This window comes from Leptopilina heterotoma, unplaced genomic scaffold, assembly GCF_015476425.1.
Source record: "Leptopilina heterotoma isolate Lh14 unplaced genomic scaffold, ASM1547642v1 Lhet_60, whole genome shotgun sequence".
Taxonomy (NCBI): Eukaryota; Metazoa; Arthropoda; class Insecta; order Hymenoptera; family Figitidae; genus Leptopilina; species Leptopilina heterotoma.
The window spans coordinates 7,448,564-7,471,050 of record NW_025111138.1 but is presented as its reverse complement, the minus strand read 5'-3'; the positions used below and the strand labels follow the sequence as shown (position 1 = coordinate 7,471,050).

Here is a 22,487-nt window from a genome sequence, read left to right as displayed (position 1 = left end):
GAAGAAATTATCACCAGTTCATTGCAAATGAAGCAAGACGGAGAGATCTCCTTTATAACACCTCTCATTTCCCGCGTCAAGTCGTAAAAAAAAACTTTTTATCATTTTAAAAATGAGTAAACTTCTTTTTATCATTTTCAATTTGGCGAAAGAAAGTAGTCACATATAGAAGGGGGAAAAAAATTGCAAAAACTGCATAATATAAAACTCCAGTTTCAAGTGCAATTTCTAATCTCGGTGAAATGTTTCACGTTGATGCTTTTAGGCACTTATATCCTCACTATCTAAAGTGGCCACCTCCTCACTCTGAAGAAGCCGCCAAAGTAATTTTCTCTGCAAACTAACAAGATCTAACTTTTCTCTCTTTCTCTCTCACTCACTCACTCCATATTATATACACGCACGCACCTAACTAAATGGCTCATACTCTCACAAGTAAATAAAGTGTTCTCGACCCATTTGAAAAACACACATTGACACACACAAATATAAACGTGGAATTGCATCTAACTTTGGTTACATATATATAGAGGATATCAACAGGTTGTTGATTTTTCTATTTCTTGAATGAATTTTCTCGCCTACGAGCTAGTGACAAGGGGTGGGAAAAATGGCGTCAGAAATTAACCAAGAACCTTTTCAAAGCAAGCAACCGATTAACTGATTATGATTGCGCTTAATATTGGTCAACGTGGCGCCAGGATTTACTTACGCAACTATAAATTTTAATAGCGAGACCTGTGTGTATATAATAATAACAATCATAACTACCCGATTATAACGTGTGCCACAGTAAATACATAAATAAAAGTTGGTGTTTTAATGAAGGCGCATGTTTGCTAGAAACCCTATTTCTATACACTTTAATGTACATACTTTAAGTGTCTGCTGCAATTCAAAGACGGTAATTAAAGTACAACAAAAAAACAAGGTCAGTCAGTTTCTTTATAAGGGTACATGTACGTACTCTATTCACTACTGTTACAAATTTATTATAAAACAGGTGATTCGCGGCCCAATTGTTTTCCGCAATTTAGCTATTAAGCAAAATTCTCCGAAATTGATCATTCGAATAAGAAATAATTTACTTAATATTTCTATGTATAAGAAATTGACAATTTTGAAAAGTAACTTTATAATTAACAATATTACAATTAACTATTTAATCAAAATTTAAATATTAATTATACATTTTTTTTAATATTCTCAAATTGAGATCATTATAGGATCAAAACGTGAAATCACAACAATTTTGATACTCTCTAAATTTGAATTAGTTAAAAATCAACTAATTTGATAGCAAAAAGTCAGTCACTGATTCATATAGTAATATTTTTTACACACTAATGAAATAGTGACTAATTATAAAAAATTTAATTTAATTTTACTAATGACTAATTATTAGTTAAATTGCTTAAATTCACTTTTAGGTTATTTAAAAATGACTGAAATTTGTAGTAAATAATTCAATTAGTGAAATTTGACTATTTTTTTAGTTATTTATTTACTGTTAATTGGTGATTCTCTACTAATAATTAGTTATTTTTTACTAATTGCTGAAGCAAAAAGTCATTCACGATTTTACTAATAATTAGTTATTTTTAACTAATTCAGATTTAGAGAGTACTTTGCCTCAATTTGATATCCTTAGAAAAACTGTGTAACTTCTAATATTTATTAATACCTACTTATAATTAACTAATTAATTATTTATTAATTTAATCATTTTTACGTCAGCACCGAAAAAACGAATAAATATTAAGGTTTTTTAATATTATTTTTCTGTTACGATTTTTTACTACAATCATATAATAAAGTTAAAAAAAAGTTAATAAATTAATTTAAAAAAAATTTTTTTTAATTCAATTTATATGATTTTTATAAAGTTTTGAAACTTAATTAATATTCGTTAATAATAAATTAATTAATTACTTTTAATGGAAATCAAAATAATTTTTTTACAGTTAGAGAAAATATACTCAAAATTCTGTCTGGAATTCAGACATAGTTTTACTTACAAATTCCAAAAATAATTTAATTTTAAAAGCTGTTGTAATTTTTGTAAATGATAATTGAATATCAGAATATTTTTAATTCATTTATTAATCTAAAATTTTAACTGAAATTCATTTTTAAATAAATTTTTATTAGAACATTTTTTGAGAATTCAATTATTATTTAAATACAAAAATAAATAATTTACTGAATAATTGAATGTTTCTTAAAATTGAATTCTTATAAAGAAGTTTATCAACAAATTTTTAACTAATTGAATTCTTTAGACGAATTTTAATAAAATTTTCAAGAATAATTACATTTTTGGAGGAATTCCATTAAAATTGTATTAAATTGCTTTAAAAATAATTGAAATTGTGCGAGTTTTTTTATTATTTGTGAAAATAATTGAATTCTTTAAAAATAATTTTATTATTTATGAAATATAATTGAATCCCTGAAAATAATTTTAATATTCACTGAAATAATTAAAATTATTACGAAGAATTTTATAAAACATTTTCAAATAATTGATTGTTTTCAAAAAAACTTATGTAAATTCTATTTTAAAAAATTGAATTCTTCTGAAATTTTCATTTTTAAAAATAATTGCAATTCTTCCAAGAATTTTATTAACATTTTTAAAGATAATTGAATTTATAAGAAGAATTTTATTATTTATAAAGATAATTGAAAGTTTGAAAAGAATTTTGTTTTAAATTTTCAACATAATTGAATTTCTGCGACAAATTTTATTATTTTTAAAGATTTTTTAAATTTAATTCTTTTAAATTTTTAAATAATTTTTATAAATAGTTTAATATCTGGTAATTGTACTTAAAAATAGAAAAAAATAATTTAATTTTGAAACATTTACTGTTGTAAGCTTTATAAATAATTGAATATTAGGAAGTTTGTAATTAAAATTTTTTTAAATTTGAATCGAGAACCTGAAATTCAGAAAATTTCACTTTAAAATTAAAAGAATTGAATTTTTAATAATTTAATTTTGTAATTTTTATAAATAATTGAATATCAGAAGATTTATAATGGAAATTTTTTGAAAATTTTAATCAATAACCTGAAATTTAGATAATTTTACTTTGAAAGATTTCTTTTGCAATTTTTATACATTGAATATCTGATAGTTTTTAATTTTATTAAAATTCTTTGAAAATTTGAATTCTTGTAGAAAACAAATAATGATTGTATATTTATTAAGAAAGAAAAATTATTTGTTTATTTCTAAATATAAGTAAATTTCAGAAAACATTATTAAAATTTTGCAAATATTAATAAATAGTAGCAGATATTGAGAAAATCTTTTGAAAATATAATTTAAAATTTGCGAAGAATTTTAAAAATAATTTTTGATATTAATTGAATTTCGGCGAAGAATTTTACTATTTATGAAAATAATTGAAATTTTGTCGATAATTTAAAAAAAAATTGAAAATAATTGAATTTCTCTGAAGAATTTTATTACTTTCGAAAATAATTGAATTTTGCAAAGAATTTTATTAAAATTTATGAAAGTAATTGAATTTTCCTGATATCCCTGACCTGTGGCGACCCTGATATTCTTAGAAAAACTGTGAGATTAAACATAAAAAAATTAATTAAACATAAAAAAAAATTAATTAATTTACAAAAAAAATAAACATAAAAAATAATTAAATGAGAAGAAATAAAAAAAAACAAAAAAGAATAGAAGCAAAAAAATGGAACAATAAAAATATATTTATATTGATGTCAATATTGTGCTTATGTGTGTTCTGAATTGCTTAAAGTCAATTATTCTGTTACACATAGCAGTATTAATGATTTTTATTATCCCTCTACGAATAGTTTTGTTCTATACGTTGAAAACCTATTTATTTTTATAAGCAAACAAACATTTTATAGACTAACAAAATAATTTTATGAGAAACTTGTGTAAGAGAAAAGATTTTATTGGCTCAACAAAACTATTTTTAGTCTTCTCCAAAGACTAAACAATTTATTTTATAGTTGAACAGAATCAATTTGGATGAGGGTAAAAATCATTTTACGATTTGCTGCGCAAAATATAGATTTACTTATAATTAACTCATAGGAATAGAAGAGGAAAAAACGGGAATTGTACAATACAGAAAATATTTTTTTATTTCATTAATTACTTCTTTAATCACCTATTTATTTATTTATTATTTTTACTAGTTTTATTAAATACACCCAGAGGGAAATTTTATTTGAACCAAATAGAATTTATTTGAATTAAATAAAAGTATATTTTTCCCAGAGTCTGTAAAATTATTTTCTTGTTTTAAATAAAAATTTTATTCGACATCGACACAAATAAAATTTTTATTCATTACTTGTTTATTTATTTACTATTTTTATTTGAAGCAAATAAAATTTATTTGAAACAAATAAGAAGTTTAGTACACCCAGAAAAAAAATATATTTGATTCAGAGCCGACTAGACTTTTTATTTGTTTCAAATAAATTTTATTTGGATTAAGTAAAATTTTTTTCTGGGTGTAAGTCCTGAGTCAAATATATCTTTTTTCTTGGGTGCAGTTTATTAAACTTCAATATATTCTTGAAACATTTTTTAAACTTCAATTTATTTTTAAGCATTAAAAAAAAATTCCTCTTTGAAGAAATAATATTTTTCTAAATAGAAATTATAATTTAAAATGTATAAATTGAAAACGAATTAATGATCTGGTGGATATAAGTTGAAAGAATCCGATTGATTTAGTTGCTTTTGTTTGAAAAAGATGAATGTGCTTCATTTAGTTATCAAATAGAGAGATTAAATTAAGATTAATTAAATTAATTAAAGGGAAAAATGAAAAAAAATTTGAAAGTGAAATGTCGATTTCAACGCGCATTGAAAGCTTAATCAAGAGGAATCAAAACCAGTTTTTATCGTGGTTTATTCGTGATAAAAAGATAAGACATTAATCTTTACTGTGTGTGCGTTTGATTTGTTTTTTCTATTCGCGCACAGTTTTGCGAAGCTCATTCAAGAGACGACGTGCAGGCTCACATGTTTCTCTCTCTCTAAACACCAAACGCAATAGCACGCGCGCACGCAATTATGCGATTCCTGGGTGCATTCGAGGTCGTTTTAAACGCCTCGCTATATATACGCACAGAAACATATGCTTTAAAATGATTAGTTTCTGTTTTGTTAGCTGGGTCGTGTTATATTTTCCAGAGAAACATATGCACCTGAACTTTATCAAAAGAGCGCGACGACAACAAAGAGAAATTCTTTTTTTAAAACTCTTTCGCTTCATTGTCATTATTAATTTTATTCATCTTTCGCTTTATTATAATAATTATTAATTTTTTATCACTTGGAAAATTGAAATAAAAATTTATTTATCAATTCAGGGTTGCCACAGGTCAGTGCAATCAGGGAAAGTAGAATTGGTCAGGAAAATCAGGGAAAAATCAGGGATTTTTATTAAAAGTTAAAGAAAAATTAAATTTCTAGAATTCATAAGAATATTCTGAATTTTTGTGTCATTTTTGTTTGCCTCATAAACTATGAAGTTACCACGAATTCTAATACAAAACCTTCAATTTTCTCTATTTCTGACAATAATTTCTTTTTAAATAACTTAATTCTTCAAGAACTTTCATAAAAATTATTATTATTATTATTATTATAAATTATTTAACGAATAATTTTACTTAAATATTTCAAAATTAATTGAATTTTAAAAGAGTTTTTTATCATATATTTAATTAATTATTAAAAATAATGTATTTGTAGGAGAATTTTAGATAAAAACACCAAAAAGAATTGAATTTTGGAAAAGTTTGAAATTATTAAGGAAATTCAATTATTTTCAAGACCAATAAAATTCTTAGCAGAAATTCAATTATGTTAAAAATTTTTAAAAATTCTTGTCAAAATTTCAATTATCTTAATAAATAATAAAATTCTTGGAAAAATTATAATTTTTTTCAAAAATTTTCCTCAATCCAATGATTTTTAATTTCTACTATTTTAATAGTTTTCCATAAGAATTCAATTATTCAAAAAAATTTTTTTATAAAATTCTATGCAAACATTTAATTATTTTCATAAATAATAAAAATTTCATAAGAATTATATTATTTACAAATTTTATATGAATTTCTTCGCAAGAATTCAATTACATTCAAAATTTTTTTTAAATTTTCGTCGAGAATTAAAAAGCTTTCAATATTGAATTATTCATAAAAATTGAAAAAAAAATCTTCGAATGTAAAATTATCTAAATTTCAGGTTATTGATTCAAATTTTCAAAAAAAAATTCAATTTTAAATCTTCTGATATTTAATTATTTACAAAAATTACAAAAAGATATTTTTAGAAATTCAATTTTTTAAATTTTTAATTAAAATTTCCTGAATTTTAGGTTCTTAATTCAAATTAAAGAAAATGTCAATTACAAACTTCCTGATATTCAATTATTAATCAAAATTACACCAGTCTTTAAAAATTCAATTATTTTTTTAATTTTTGAGTAAAATTATCTTCCTTTGAAGTTTTTAATACAAATTTCCAAAAAAGTAAAATTAAAAACCTTCTGATATTCAATTATTTAAAAAATTACAACAGTAAATCTTTCAAAATTCAATTATTTTTATTTTTAAGTAAAATAAGTATAATTAAATTTTTCGCAATTCAATGATTTTCAATATTTATTATTTTCATAAAATTTAACACAAAATTTCATTATTGAAAAAAATTTTTGACACAATTCTACGAAAATATTCAATTATTTTCATGAAGAATAAAATTTCTTTTAGGAATTCAATTATTTTCATCGTAGAATTTCAAAGATTTTTAATATACAATTTTAAATAAATTTCTCGAAAAATGCAATTATTCTTAAAAGTTTTATTAAAACTGGACGAAAGAATTCAATTTTAAGAAACATTCAATTATTCAATAAATTATTTATTTTTGTATTTAAATAATTGAACTCTCGTAGAATTTTCTAATAAAAATTTATTTAAAAATAAATTTCGGTTAAAATTTTAGATAATAATTGAATATTAAAAGCATTATAGCTTGAATTTTTAGAAATAATTGAATTTTGAAAAGGTTTCAAATTAAAATTGTGGAGAATCTGAATTTTTCATATTTTTGACAAACAATTCTGTAGAATTAATTCTTTTTAAAAATTTAATAGGATTTTTATTGAAATTATTTCAAGTTTTTATTTTCCAATATGTATTTAATTGCAGAATTTCCGAATAATTGAAATTTTGTAAAATTGAATTGTAAACAAATGAATTTGAAAATTCTCAAAGAATTTTGTCAAAAATTATTAAAATTAATTGATTCAAAGAAGAATTTCAGTTAAAAAATTCTAGAAAATAATAATAATTGAATTTAAATTATGAAAATAATTTCGAAGAAGTTAGAGTAACAATATTTTTATAAAAAATATTAATTTTATCACTGGATTATTTTATATTAATATTCTTATAAGTTGTTGAATTTCAAAAGGTTTTAATTACAATCTTTTGAAGAATTTTAATTCTTTTGGAAAAATAATAATGATTAGATATTTATTTAAAAAATAATTAAAGAAATTCGTAAATAAATTCGTATAAGAAATAAAAATATTTTTTGTAGTAGCAAATGTTACGTTCGCGAATCGCGATGTTTAGATTATTATTATTATTATTGTTGTACAAATTACAAAATTTTTTATTTTTAAATATTAAATAATAAATTATATTAAATAATTAAATAAAATCATAATTTTTTCACCTTAAAAATAAGACTTTCTCTTCATACTCCAAAAGTCAGAGACAACTTTTATTCTTCCAAGTACTCGGTCAATGAGAGAGCTTTATCATACCACTAAGAAATAAAAATATATAATTGTAGATAAATTTTTTTTGAAAATTCAACAAAAGAATAAGAGAAGAAACGGTCAACGGAGAATATTGAGGTCTTCCTTAAGGCAAACATTAAAACCATTTGGACCGCACGTTTTCTTCGGAGCATATCTAATTGACTGATGAATAGAATATACTTTTTCAAATGAAAAAAATTCCCATACATATGCGAGAGACTGATTTTTCAAATGTCCAACGTTATTGAAAAGAAGAAAACAGAATAAAGTTACTCTTGAAAAATTGTGAAGGGTCTTTAAGCTCATTTCATTCAGGAGAAAAAAAACCTCGCAACGAAATAGTATACATTGAATAATAATATAAAGGCCCAATAAAAAAAGAAAAAAAAAGGATGGAGATGGCAGGGTGTTCAACCTCACCTGCCCATATGTTTCACCTGGAAGGTCCACCCGCCCTTCGCAAATTGGCTCCAATAAAAACTATTGCTTCCGGTGTTGAATTTTGGGAAGTAAACATATTTACATACACGTTAAATAACAATTAGAAACAACTATCTTTATATAATTTTGATAGATCAGTAGTAATATAAATAGTAAAAAAAAAAGTAATAATAAATAGTACACGGAAAAAACTTTTCTGAAATCAGTTAAATTTTTTATTAAATATTTAATTAATTATTAAAAATAATTAATTTATAGAAGAATTTTAGTTAAAAACACTAAAACACTAAAATAGTAATAAGGTATTAGCAATAAACAATTATCTAAAAATTAAAAGTTTGGTTTGTAATTAACAGATGAGAATTTTTCTGTTTTTATAAAAATAAAAATTGTTTTCGACTAAACAAGTGAAGGTTAAAAAAAGAAAGAGTTTGGAGAATAAATATTCTCTCGTTAGGGAGATAATAACAGCGGTGGAATTAATGATTCTTGACCATTGTGGTTATATTCTAATCAGTAAAATCGCTCTGGAGGTTGCATTAGCATTTTACGCTGTAGACGACTCAAAAGCTAGACTGACGCGCACGTTTCGCTGACACGTTTATGTTGTACAAATGTAAAAGAGAAGCAGCACGTGTTCCATTAAAAAAAGGGCGCTCTCTTAAGTGCTACTGCTTCTAAATGCAGAACGCAGAACGGATCTATTTCCGGTTGCCAGAAATACATATAAACATGCCCTGCAAATCTTTCCATCTCTCTCTCTTCAGACGACATATATTTTCGAGAACGAGATTAAGATGAAGCCCGATGTGCACGCAATATTTCAAAAACTAAAACCAACATCTAAAAAAAAGAAAAAGCACTTTCATTATAAATTACAACATTTCCTTCCTCTCAATTTCCTCGCCAACTGAATTCAAATTAAAATCAATTTGTCACTGAATAATATAGCACTAAATTTATACATACACAGTAAAACGTGAGGTGTTAAAATAACACCAGAATGGATTAAAATAATCTGCAACAGTTTAATCCCCCTAGGATTAAATTAACACCAAAAAGGATTAAAATAATCTATTTTGGTTTTATTTTCAACTATGAATTAAATTTTACTTTCAAGTAAAACACCAAAGATCAACGATTTGTAAAAAATCAACGAATTTACTTCTCCAGGGAGAACAGTAAGTTAGTAAGTTAGTTGCTAACTTAGTTACTAACTTACTAACTATATAACTTAGTAACATAGTTACTAAATTCAATTGTGTTCAAAAATTAAAAAATATTCTCGTCAAAATTTCAATTCTCTTTATAAATAATAAAATTCTAATCAGAAATTAAATTATTTTGGAAAAATTTAATAAAATTCTTGTCAAAATTTCAATTATTTTCAAAAGTTTTCTAAAATTTAATGATTTTCAATGCCTACTATCTCAATGAAATTTTCCAAAAGAATTCCAATATTAAAAAAAATTTTCATAAAATTCTTCGTAGAAATTCAATTATTTTTGGAAAAATTTAATAAACTTCGTCGTAGAAATTCAATTATTTTGGAAAATTTTACTAAAATTCTTGTCAAGAATACAATTATTTTCATAAATATTAATACTCATCGCAGAATTTCAATTATTTAAAAAAATTTGATAAAATTCCTGACAAGAATTCAATTACCTTTTTAAATAATTTAATTCATCGCAAAAAATTCAATTATTCTTTGAAATTTTATTAAAACTCTTGTCAAGAATTCAATTATTTTCATAAATAATAAAGTTTTTTACAGGAATTCAATTATTTACAAATTTTTTTTATAAATTTCTTCGCAATAATTCAATTATTTTCATAAATAAATAATTTTTTTACAGGGATTCAATTATTTTTATAAATAATAAAATTCTTTTAGGAATTCAATTATTTTTATAAATAATAAAACTCATTGCAGAATTTTAATTATTTTTAATGCAATTTTAATCGAATTCCTCGAAAAATGTAATTATTCTTAAAAATTTTATTGAAATTCGTCCAAAGAATTTCATGATTTAAAAAATTTGTTGATAACATTTTTTATAAGAATTTAATTTCAAGAAACATTATGAAATTAATAAATTATTTATTTTTGTATTTAAATAATTGAATTCTCGTAGAATTTACTAATAAAAATGGTTTTAAAAATGAATTTTAGTTAAAATTTTAGATTATAATTAAATATTAAAAGCATTAAAGCGTGAATTTTTAGAAATAATTGGATTTTGAAAAGGTTTCAAATTAAAATCTTTGAAAATTTGAATTTTTCATTCTTTGAAATTTTATTAAAACTCTTGTCAAGAATTCAATTATTTTCATAAATAATAAAATTTTTTACAGGAATTCAATTATTTACAAATTTTTTTTATAAATTTCTTCGCAATAATTCAATTATTTTCATAAATAATAACATTTTTACAGGGATTCAATTATTTTTATAAATAATAAAATTCTTTTGGGAATTCAATTATTTTTATAAATAATAAAACTCATTGCAGAATTTTAAGTATTTTTAATGCAATTTTAATCAAATTCCTCGAAAAATGTAATTATTCTTACATTTCATTTATATTATTTTATTAAAATTCGTCCAAAGAATTTAATGATTTAAAAAATTTGTTGATAATATTTTTTATGAGAATTTAATTTCAAGAAACATGAAATTAATAAATTATTTATTTTTGTATTTAAATAATTTAATTCTCGTAGAATTTACTAATAAAAATGGTTTTTAAAAGTAAATTTCAGTTAAAATTTTATATTATAATTAAATATTAAAAACATTATAACGTGGATTTTTAGAAATAATTAAATTTTGAAAAAGTTTCAAATTAAAATCATTGAAATTCTTAATTTTTCATATTTTTGCCAAAACGATTCTGTAGAATTAATTCTTTTTAAAAGTATAATAGGATTTTTATTGAAATTATTTCAAGTTTTTATTTTTCAATAAATATTTAATTGCAGATTTTCCGAATAATTAAAACTTTTGTAAAATTGAATTCTAAACGAATGAATTTTAAAATTCTCAAAGAACTATTTTAAAAATTATTAAAAATAATGGATTTATTGAAGAATTTTATTTAAAAATACTAGAAAAAAATTTAATTTTAGAGAAATTACAAATTATTGCAGAAATTCAATTATTTTCAAGAGTAATAAAATTCTTCTTAAGGATTCAAATTATTTTTACTTATAATAAAACTCATCGCTGCGTTTCAATTATTTTTCATACAATTATAATTGAATTCCTTGAAAAAAGTAATTATGTTTATGCAAGTTTTAATAAAATTCAACAAAATAATTCAATTATTTAAAAATTTGTTACTAAAATTCTTTATGAGAATTGAATTTTGAGAAACATTCAATTATTAAATAAAATATTTACTTTTGCATTTAAATAATTAAATTCTTGTATAATTTTCTGATAAAAATTGATTTTCATTTCATAAAAATGAATTTCAGTTAAAATTTTAGATTATAATTGAATATTAAAAGCAATATAGCGTGAATTTTTAGAAATAATTGAATTTTGAAATTAATTTTTTTTGAAAAAGTTTAATTGAACTTTCTTTTATATTATTTGAAGGTTTTATTTTCTAATATGCATTTAATTAAAGAATTTAGGAATAATTGAAATTTCGTGAAATTGAATATTGTAAACAAATGGATTTGAAAATTGCCAAAGAACTTTTTTGAAAATTATTAAAAATAATTGATATAAAGTAAAATTGTAGTTAAAAATTTTTGAGAATGATAATTGAATTGAAGTAATGAAAATAATTTTGAAGAAGTATAATATTCTTATAATATAAAATAATGATTTCATTACTTGGTCAACTTTAATTATTATAAAATTATCGATATCTTCACGTTTTATAGTTATAAAAAAAATTTAATGAACTAAAATTTCATTCATTGTAAAAAATAACACCAAAATTGATTATTTTAATCTTTTTTGGTGTTAATTTAATCTGCAACACTTTTTAATACCTCACGATTTACTGGGATAGTTCAAAGTTATTTAAAGGAAATTTTAATCTTTAAAAAAAGGATTCAGTTTCAAGAATAATGATTTTTAAATATTAGACTTTTGTTCAATGAAAATTTTTCTTCAAACGCTACTTTTGTTTTCAAATTTCATGATATAGTGTAGAAATAATTTTTAATAATAATTCGCTTGGAAAAATAGAAAAGGGGGGGGGGAAATATACATGACTTTTAGGGGTTCTAGGAGCTTTTATTAATTTAAGGAGGTAGAAAAGGGAAAAAGAGGATTAGATAAAAAAAGGGGACCAACTGTCATCCCTAAATATATCACTAACAATATAAATTAGTGCGACTGAATATAATTAGTGATACAAAGGCAAAATTATTAACAAGAAAATTAGTTTCTAAACTGTTAATAAAATACCAAATCCCTCGAGTATTAATAATTTAGAGGCAAATATTTTTACCGCATTAATAATATAGTTGGTAAATTGACTGTGGTACATAAAAGAAGGTCAAGACGTTGCTTATAATGAAATGATGTAAGTTAACTTGACATTAGTCTACAAGAGTCAAAGTCAACAGCAGTGAGTCTCAATTGATTGTGTAAATTAAGAAAAACCACAAAGATCATGAGGACTCGAAGCATTACAGTTTAGCTTCAAGTACTCCTTTCAGAGAAAGAGAGAAACTTTACAAGGACACTTGTCCCAGTCATGCTCCGTGTCCCGCGTACCAACAAGATTTCACCAGAAAAAAAAGGGACGAAGAAGCACTCTTGACCGAAGGAATCCACTTCAAAAAGAGACAGAGATCCTCAATACAAAGTTATTGAGAGGAGAAAAATATGTTTCTCGATATTCTTTCATTAAATTCCATTCTCCGTTGTCGTCTGTTTATTAATTATTTTACAATTTTATCATAAAAATAACAGAAAGCAAAGAATAAAAATAAAATGTTTTTTCTTTAATACGATATTTATTATTATATCAACAACAATTGTATTAATATTATTATTATTATTATTTTTCTACGTTTGAAAATTTGCAATACTTTCAAGTAGGAATCAAAAAAACATTCTTAAAAATTCTTAGAAAATTCTTAGAAACAATTCAAGAAATTTTTATGAAATTCTTTAATAAGATTCAATTTATTTTAAAAAATTATTAATGAATGTATACTATTTTAATAAAATTTTCCAAAATAGTTGAATTATTTAAAAAGAATGTTAACAAAATTCTTTGCAAAAATTCAATTATTTGTCATAAATAATAAAATTTTCACAGAAATTGAATTATTTAAAATAATTGAAATTCTATAAAAAAATTTGATTTAAAAATTTTTTATCAAAATTTTTTATCAAATTCTTTACAAGAATTAAATTATTATTGACAATATATTCAATTTAGATTAAATTTCTAAAAAGCATTTATTTATTTTCAACTATTTTAATAAAATTTTGCGTAGAAATTCAATTATTTTGGAAAATTTAACTAAAATTCGTAGCAGAAATTCAATTATTTTGGAAAATTTTTACTAAAATTCTTGGCAAGAATTCAATTATTTTCATAAATATTAATACTCATCGCAGAATTTAAATTATTCAAAAAAAATTTGATAAAATCCCTGTCAAGATTTCAATTATCTTTTTAAATAATTCAATTATTCTTTCAAAATTTTATTCAAATTCTTTAAAAGAAATTGCTTATTTTTAAAAATTTTGATCAAATTCTCTAAAAGAATTAAATTACTTACAATGCATACAATTAAAATTAAATTCCTTAAAATAATTTATTTATTTTCAACATTTTTAATAAAATTCAAATCAGAAATTAAATTATTTTAGAAAAATTTAATAAAATTCTTGACAAGAATTCAATTATTTTCATAAATAACAAAATTCTCGGCAGGAATTCAATTATTTTTTTAAATTTTATTGAAATTCTTCGAAAAAATTCAATTGTTTTCAATAGAATTTAAATTAAATTTATCTCAGGATTTCAATTATTTAAAAAAATTGTATTAAAATTCCTGGCAAGAATTCAATTACCTTTTTAAATAATTCAATTCTGCGCAAAAAAATCAATTATTTTTAGAAATTTTATTAAAATTCTTTACAAGAATCAAATTATTTACAATATACCTACAATTTAAATTAAATTTCTTAAAAGAATTGATTTAGTTTCAACATTTTTAATAAAATTTTGAGTATAAATTCAATTAATTGGAAAATTTTACTAAAATTCTTCGTAAAAATTCAATTATTTTGACAAATAAGTAAATTTATCGCAGGATTTACATTATTTTTAACACAATTTTTCATAAGTTTCAAAAGATTTTTAAATTGAATTATAAAATTTTCATTGTTGTATAAAACTATAATAATATATTTATATTTTTATTTTAAAAAGTTATTAATTTATTATTTTCTTCAAACAGGATTGAAGTTTTGTATATTTTTATTTAAAAATTCCAACAACAAAAAATGATTGAATTTTGAAAGAATAAAAATTGTATTTTTTTTAAATTGTTAAATTTCAAAATGTTTTTACACTGAAATCATTGAAAATATTTTAATTCTTGTGAGAAAATAAATAATTACCTAGGTATTTAAATATTTATTTAACAAACATTATTAAAGTTTTGAATGTAATTTAATTTAGAAATTATTAAAAAAAATGAGTATTTTGAAAAATTATAATTAAAAATTTTTTAAAACAGTTGAATTCCCGTAAATAATTTAAAAAGATTAAATTAAATTTGCAATTATTTGGAAGGTTTGTCAAATTTATTTAAAATAATTTTTTTATATTTTGAAGAATTCGATTTTTTTCACTTTTTAAAAATTTTATTTTTAAATCTTAATCGTACTTTTGAGGAATTTTAAATTAAAATTTAGAAAATTTAGAATTGAAGTTATTTGCAGCGTATAGAAAAAAGCAAATATTTTTGATGATAATTAGGAAGAAGTCAGGAAAATAAAATACTTAATGAAATTTTTGTGATTTTTGTAAATCGGTTAAAACGAGTTTTTTTTTAGTTGGCAAATTTAATTTTTCGATAGTTACTTTTTTATTGCTTTATTCAATCTTAGAGCTATTTTTTGCTACTTTTTCAATTTAATTATCGAGTACGAAGTCTGCCTTTCTGATTTACTGTCTTCTTTTTATGTTTGTCTTTTTTTATGTATATTTTTTTATGTTTGTTTTTTTATGGTTATTAAAAATATTTTCCTTCTTCAGTAAACAATACATTTTTTTTCTCCATTTTTCCTTGAATAACACTTAGGATCCAACATCTTTCCGCATATATATTTGCAAGACGACTTTTCTCTAAAGTGCAAATTTTCACGCTACAAAATACAATTTAGATGATACCGTCTACATACCTCTTTTTTCTATGTTAAGACCCCCCCCCCACACACACACACACATACACACATACATACTATGCACTCTTTTATCGCTCTCATTCGCAAGAAACGTATTGTCAATAAAGAGGAAAAATGATAAGACGAAAGATTTCTTAAAGTACTTCTGCGAAACTTGCACGTTACGCAGCATGAGGACGTGACATAACTCAAGTTTAGCACAAATAAGTATTCATACGCGGAACGTTAAATAAAAAAAAGAGACAGAGGAAAAAGGAACGAGTTCGTGTGTATCTTAACCTTTTAAATCCAATAGAAAAAGTTTGTCGCGAATAAAATCACGATATAAAAATAAAAGAATAGAAAAGAGAACAAATAGAGTTTAAATAAAAAGAATCTAAAGTTCCAAGCGTTCAAATGAGAAAAATTTATTTCTTCTTCAAATTGTATTTTTATCGAGCAGTATAATCTTGCTTCGTCGCTACGAACAAAAATTTTCTAAATTGAAAATTAAACTAATGCACTGAAAAAAATTTATTTGATTCAAATAACAGATTAATTGACTATTATCAATTAAATATTTACTTGAATCAAATAAATTAATCAAATAAATTTTTTTTCAGTGTATATGAAATTAATAAAATTAATAAGTAACTAATCAGCGAGCTAATCAATAATGTTTGAAAATATTTTTATTACGGAAAAATAATTTCATCTGGAACAGAGATAATTTTCTCTAGAATAGCTAAAGTCTTCACTGAAAGAACTGAAAGATTCGCTAATATAGTGAAAATTTTAGCTGTTGTAGGTAAAATTCGTTTTTTGTGAACAAAAAATATTTCCGCATCATTAGAAAAGATGGAAATATGGAAATAAGAAAAAATGAAACAAAAAATTCACGGAAACTTTTGGATCATAAAAAAGAACAAATAGAGTTTAAAAATATTTATGCACTACCTTGTTAAATAATTCATTCTGTCGAACATTATTATATCCATTTATTTTTAACAGTGTACATACAAAATTTTATTACTGGTCATAATAATATGTATTGAAATGACGATTGGTATCTTTACATTCTTATTACCGATCTTTAATATTAAAACTGAATCACCCGATAATAGAAACTTAATATGACAATTTTAGTATCAATAATAGTTTATGTGAATACTTTGTTTTCTTTTAATTTATATTCTCGCACAAATAGCCTTCTATTCAAAATTTCATTACTAATAATATTGCAAGTCACTATTTCTCGTTAAAAAATAATATCTATGCATAAAATGTTCCATTGAACATTCAAGGTAACGAGATTATTTATTTCAACAATAATTTTTTCTTCATTGTAAAATCACTTTGTAATTATGTAGTGCTTGGTATATAATTAGAAGAAAGAAAAAGTTTTATTTACAAAACGATATAAAAAATACTTATTTTTTTACTCCATTTTTCTTAATCAATTTTAACGAAGAAGTGAATTTTTTCATATGAGGAATTCTTGAAAAAAATATTATATTGTATTTTATATTGTAATATTTTAATAAATATATTTAATTAATTATTAAAAATAATGGATTTATAAAAGAAATTTAGTTAAAAATACTAAAAAATTTGAATTTTGGAGCAGTTACAAATGATTGCAAAAATTCAGTTGTGTTCAAAATTTTTTTTTAAATTCTCGTCAAAATTTCAAATATTTTAATAAATAATAAAATTCTCCTCCGAAATTCAATTATATATTGAAAACAATTTTAATAATATTCTCGTCAAAATTTCAATTATTTTTGTAAATAATAAAATTCATCTCCAAAATTCAATTATTGAAAACAATTTTAATAATATTCTTGGCAAAATTTCCACTATTTTTATAAATAATAAAATTCATCTCCAAAATTCAATTATTTTCAAACAATTTAATAATATTCTTGGCAAAATTTCAATTACTTTCTACAATTGTAATAAAATTTTCCAAAAGAATTCAATTATTTAAAAAAAACTTTGATAACATTTTACACAAGCATTTAATTATTTTCACAAATAATAGAAATTCCATACAAATTTTTTATACATTTCTTCGCAGAGATTCAATTATTTTCAAAAATTTTTTTTAATTCTCGTCAAAATTTCAATTATTGTTATATAAATAATAAAATTCTTCTTCAAAATTCAATTATTTTCAAAAAATTTAATAATTGGAAAAGTTTCTCGTCAAAAATCAATTATTTTCAAAAATTTTAATTAATTTCTTATCAAGATGTAAATTATTTTAATGAATAATATAAAAATCTTTACAGGAATTCAATTATTTTCAATATAATTTTTATTAAATGCCTTTGAAAGAATTAAATTATTTTCAATTATTGTAACAAAATTCTTCGTAATAATTCAATTATTTTCACAAAAATTAAAATTCTTCGTAATAATTCAATTATTTTCACAAAAATTAAAATTCTTTTCAGTAATTCAATTATTTTCATAAAGAATAAAACTAATCGCAGAATTTCAATTATTTTTAATACAATTTTATTCGAATTCCTTGAAAAATGTAATTATTCTTAAAAAATTTATTAAAATTCGTCAAAAGAATTCAAATATTTAAAAATTTGTTTCATGAAATTTTTTATGAGAATTCAAGTTTAGGATACATTTAATTATTCAATGAATTACTTATTTTTGTATTTAAATAATTAAATTCTCGTCGAATTTTCTAATTAAAATTTATTTAAAAATGAATTTTAGTTAAAATTTTAGATAATGATTGAATACTAAAAGTATTATAGCGTGAATTTTTAAAAATAATTCAATTTTGAAAAGATTTCTAATTAAAATCTTTGAAAATCTGAATTTTTCATATTTTTAACTAACAGTTCTGTAGAATTAACCTTTTTGGAAAAGTTTAATTGAATTTTTTTTTGAATTGTTTCAAGTTTTTATTTTATAATATATATATTTATTTAAAGAATTTCCGAATAATCGAAATGTCGGATAAAACTGAATTGTAAGCAAATGAATTTAAAAATTCTCAAAGAATTTTGTCAAAAATTATTAAAAATATTGATTTAATGAAAAATTTTTGTTAAAAATTCTAGAAAATAATAATTTAATTGAAATGATGAAAATAATTTTGAATAAGTTATAGTAATAATGTTCTTATAATACAAAATAATGATTTTATCATTCGGTCATTTTTAATTATAAATTATAATAAAAGTTTTATGATAATACACGCGGAGAAAAATATGAAGTAACTTTTTACTACTTTCGGAGTAAATTTTGCTACGTTCGAAGTAAATTTTATTCATTTTTATAAATATGTTCTTTGAACGTTATAAAATTTACTTCGAACGTAGCAAAATTTACTCCGAAAGTAGTAAAAATTACCAAAAATGCTTAACCAGAAATGTTTTACTATAAAAGTAGTAAAAGTTACTTTATATTTTTCTCCGTGTAATATTCTTATAAGTCGTTGAATTTCAAAAAGGTTTGAATTTGAAATGTTTGAAAATCTTCATTTTAGAGTGAATCAGAATATTCTTTAGGGTCAGGGAAAAGGGTAAAATTTTGTCTGACAATCAGGGAAAAACAAAATTAAATTTTTGTTGCAACCCTTATCCAAATAGTACCAAAGTGTAAAAAAAGTGTTAAGTAATTGCTTTTAGCAGATGATTTTTTTTTAATATACATATTATTAATAATTTACCAGAGGTTTACAAGACTCAATGGTTGCATATTTACATTACAGAACAAAGTAACATAATGCACCTTCGACAGATCACACAGACTGTCAATTTTCACCGCTAAATAAACATAGCCTGCGTTCTGTTTTCGCAAAACTTGGAACATTGCAAACGGAAGTGCATCACCTATTTCTACTTTGTTGTATACTCCGAATAAATATATTTTCAACTGAAGGAACTGGTTCGATTTTAAAATTAGACTTGTTAAAAGAGAAAGAGAAAATAAAGCAGGGAGAGGAAGAGAGATAAGAAATGAGAAAAGGAAAGAGAAAGAAAAATAAAAATACAGAGAGAAAGAGAGAAAAAAAAGAGAAAGAGAGAGAAAAGACTGGGCGTCCTACGCCGATGAGAACCTGTTTCTTGTCCAAGCAAAACCGCATTTTGACGTGAAGAACATGGACGCGTGGATCACAGTTTCTACTCCCTCATCTTCGAGACCATAAAGTCGTATTATACATATATATATATATATATATTCTCTCATAAACGATAAAAATTTTTTCCCTCAGTTTGCGACTTGTGATGTCTCAAATATTCGTCTCTGAAAAAATTCTACTCAATCCGGATCAACTCAAGTTGAAATCAAAAAAGAACTTGGGCCAATTCGGTTTAGCAGTGGGATGAGAGTTCTGAGTTTGAAAATTTACAAATTTAATGCATTTACACGTGTATATTAGGCCCACGCTTCATCTACATCATTTTCTCCTGCTGCATAAAGAGACACGACATTTATGATAAGTGAGTCTGAAAAATAAAATTAATGCTCTGTCATTGCATTATAATTACAATATGGAGGGGAACGATTTGTTTAATTCAAAACGAAAGTTTCAAAGAACCATTTTCATGTTGTGCTTTTATTATATACTTTTATTTATAGAAACAAAAATTTCGTTACGATTTTTTTTTTTTTTTTTTGTTGTCAATTTGAATTGAATTATTCTTTAAAAACCGGTTTATTTTATATATTGTAAATGATTTTGATGTGTGGCAGTTTTATTATGGAGATATTTAGAATTATAGTTTTAATATAAAGATAGTGTCAAGTTGTTTAATTAACTGTAAAGTATATTTTGTAATTGATGTAATTAATGAACGGTAGTATTGTTGATTGAAATGTTGTTTTAATAAGTTTCGATAAATGTCGTATACTTGTTGAGAAATAAAAGAATAGTGTTCAGTTATTTATAATTTATTTCGGTAATTATTTGAAAATTGTTTCAATTAAGAGCGAACAGAGGGAAGATTATTTTCAATTAGCTACAAATCTAAACATTAATTATCGCTATTATAGTGTGTGATCTTTACTGTGTGTAGGATTTTGTTTCAAAAATTAAAAATATAAGACAATTTTCGTCTGTAATTGATTAATTATATGTTATTAATTTTGAAAGTATTTATTTTCTAATAATAGTGATTGTGGATTGTTTTTTATTCATTTGAAAATAATCGATAGTTAGCAACGTTAATATTGTTGCTATTAAAAATAATTAGCAAACGTTTAATATATATTTTTGGAGCTAAATAAAAATAATGAACTAAATGAAGAAATTAAATAAAGAATGGAAATAAAACTAAAAATAGAATAACCTTTCATTCGGAAAAAATTTTGGAGTTTAATAGAAATAAATCTAAAAATGAAATGAACTTTCAGCCGAAAAATATTTTGGAGGTAAATAAAAATAAATTAAATAAAACAACAAACTAAATAAAAAAATTGAAATAACTAAAAAGAATATAAAATAAACTTTCGGTCAGAAAAACATTTTAGAGTTAAATAAAATTAAAAAAAATAGAAAATTAAATAAATAATTAAAAGAAGACTAAAAATAAAATAAACTTTTAGCAGAAAAAAATTTTTGATTTAATTAAAAATAAATTAATTAAAAACAGCAAAAGAAATAAAAAAAAATTTTTTTAATGAAATAAAAAGAAATTCAGTCGCAAAAAAATGTTGGAGTTGAATAAAATTAAAATAAACTAAATAAAAAAATTAAATAAATAATAAAAAAAGACACTAAAAATTAAATAAACTTTCATCAGAAAAAAATTTTGGAGTTAATTAAAAATAAATTAAATAAAAAAATTAAATAAATAATAAAAAAAGACACTAAAAATTAAATAAACTTTCATCAGAAAAAAATTTTGGAGTTAATTAAGGGGATTTGAACCTTGATGACGTCACAGTTTGTGCAAAGCATTAGTTTTAAATCTGTGACGTCATCATGGTTCAAATGCCCTTAAAAATAAATTAAATAAAAACTGCAAAATGAATAAAAAAAATTTTTTTAAATAAAATAATAAAATAAACTTTTAGTCGCAAAAAAATTGTGGAGTTAAATAAAATTAAAATAAGCTAAATAAAAAAATTAAATAAACAATCAAAAATAGACACTAAAATTAAATAAACTTTTATCCGAAAAAAATTTTGGAGGTAAATAAAAATAAGTTAAAATAAAAAAATCGAATTAAATAAAAATTTGAAGAAATCAAAAAGAAAAGAAAATAAACTTTCAGTTGCAAAAAAAATTTGTAATTAAAGAAAAATAAAATAAACTAAATAAAAAAATTAAATGAATAATAAAAAGAAGTAAAATAAATTAAATAAATAATAAAAAGAAAATAAAAAAATAAGTTTCAGTCGGAAAAGCCACTTCGTCGATTTTCAATTTCTCAGAAAAGAAAATTCCATTTCATATTTTTACTTTTAAATATTTTTTTATTTCAATGTTAACCAACAATTTTAATGGTATATTTTAATTTTTAGTGGTATATTTAAATGAACTGGAAATAAAATATTTGAATAATACAACAGCAATAAAAGCGAGCATTGAAAAAAGGGGAACAGTTACTTTTGCCTCAATGTAGAAAGTGCTACGTTTTTTGAATTAATTGCATTGTAAAATTGTAAGTAAAATTAATTTTATTATAAAAGTATAAAATTCTTTGAAAAATTCCTTATAAAAATAGCCGACGAATAGAAAGGTGCGAAGAAAGGGAAATTAATATTTCCCTTAATTGAAAAATATTTATACAAATGCCGGGACTGTTAATTTTTAATTTCCTTCGAATTAGGAATTA

At 21.7% G+C, this 22,487-nt stretch overlaps 1 protein-coding gene across 6 annotated transcripts in view; it reads left to right on the top strand.

Annotated features, from left to right (window-relative positions):
• LOC122509464 (caskin-2) overlaps positions 1–22,487 on the top strand; it is a 149,148-nt gene that overhangs the window by 108,867 nt on the left and 17,794 nt on the right. The window contains exon 1 of one of the 6 annotated variants that reach the window (XM_043623577.1): positions 19,961–20,147. The exons of the other annotated variants lie outside the window; for them this stretch is intronic. Coding sequence (XP_043479512.1) covers positions 20,141–20,147 — 7 coding nt within the window. The 5' untranslated portion in view covers positions 19,961–20,140. Of the gene's footprint in view, positions 1–19,960; positions 20,148–22,487 lie in introns of those variants that run through there. 6 annotated transcript variants of the gene reach the window in all.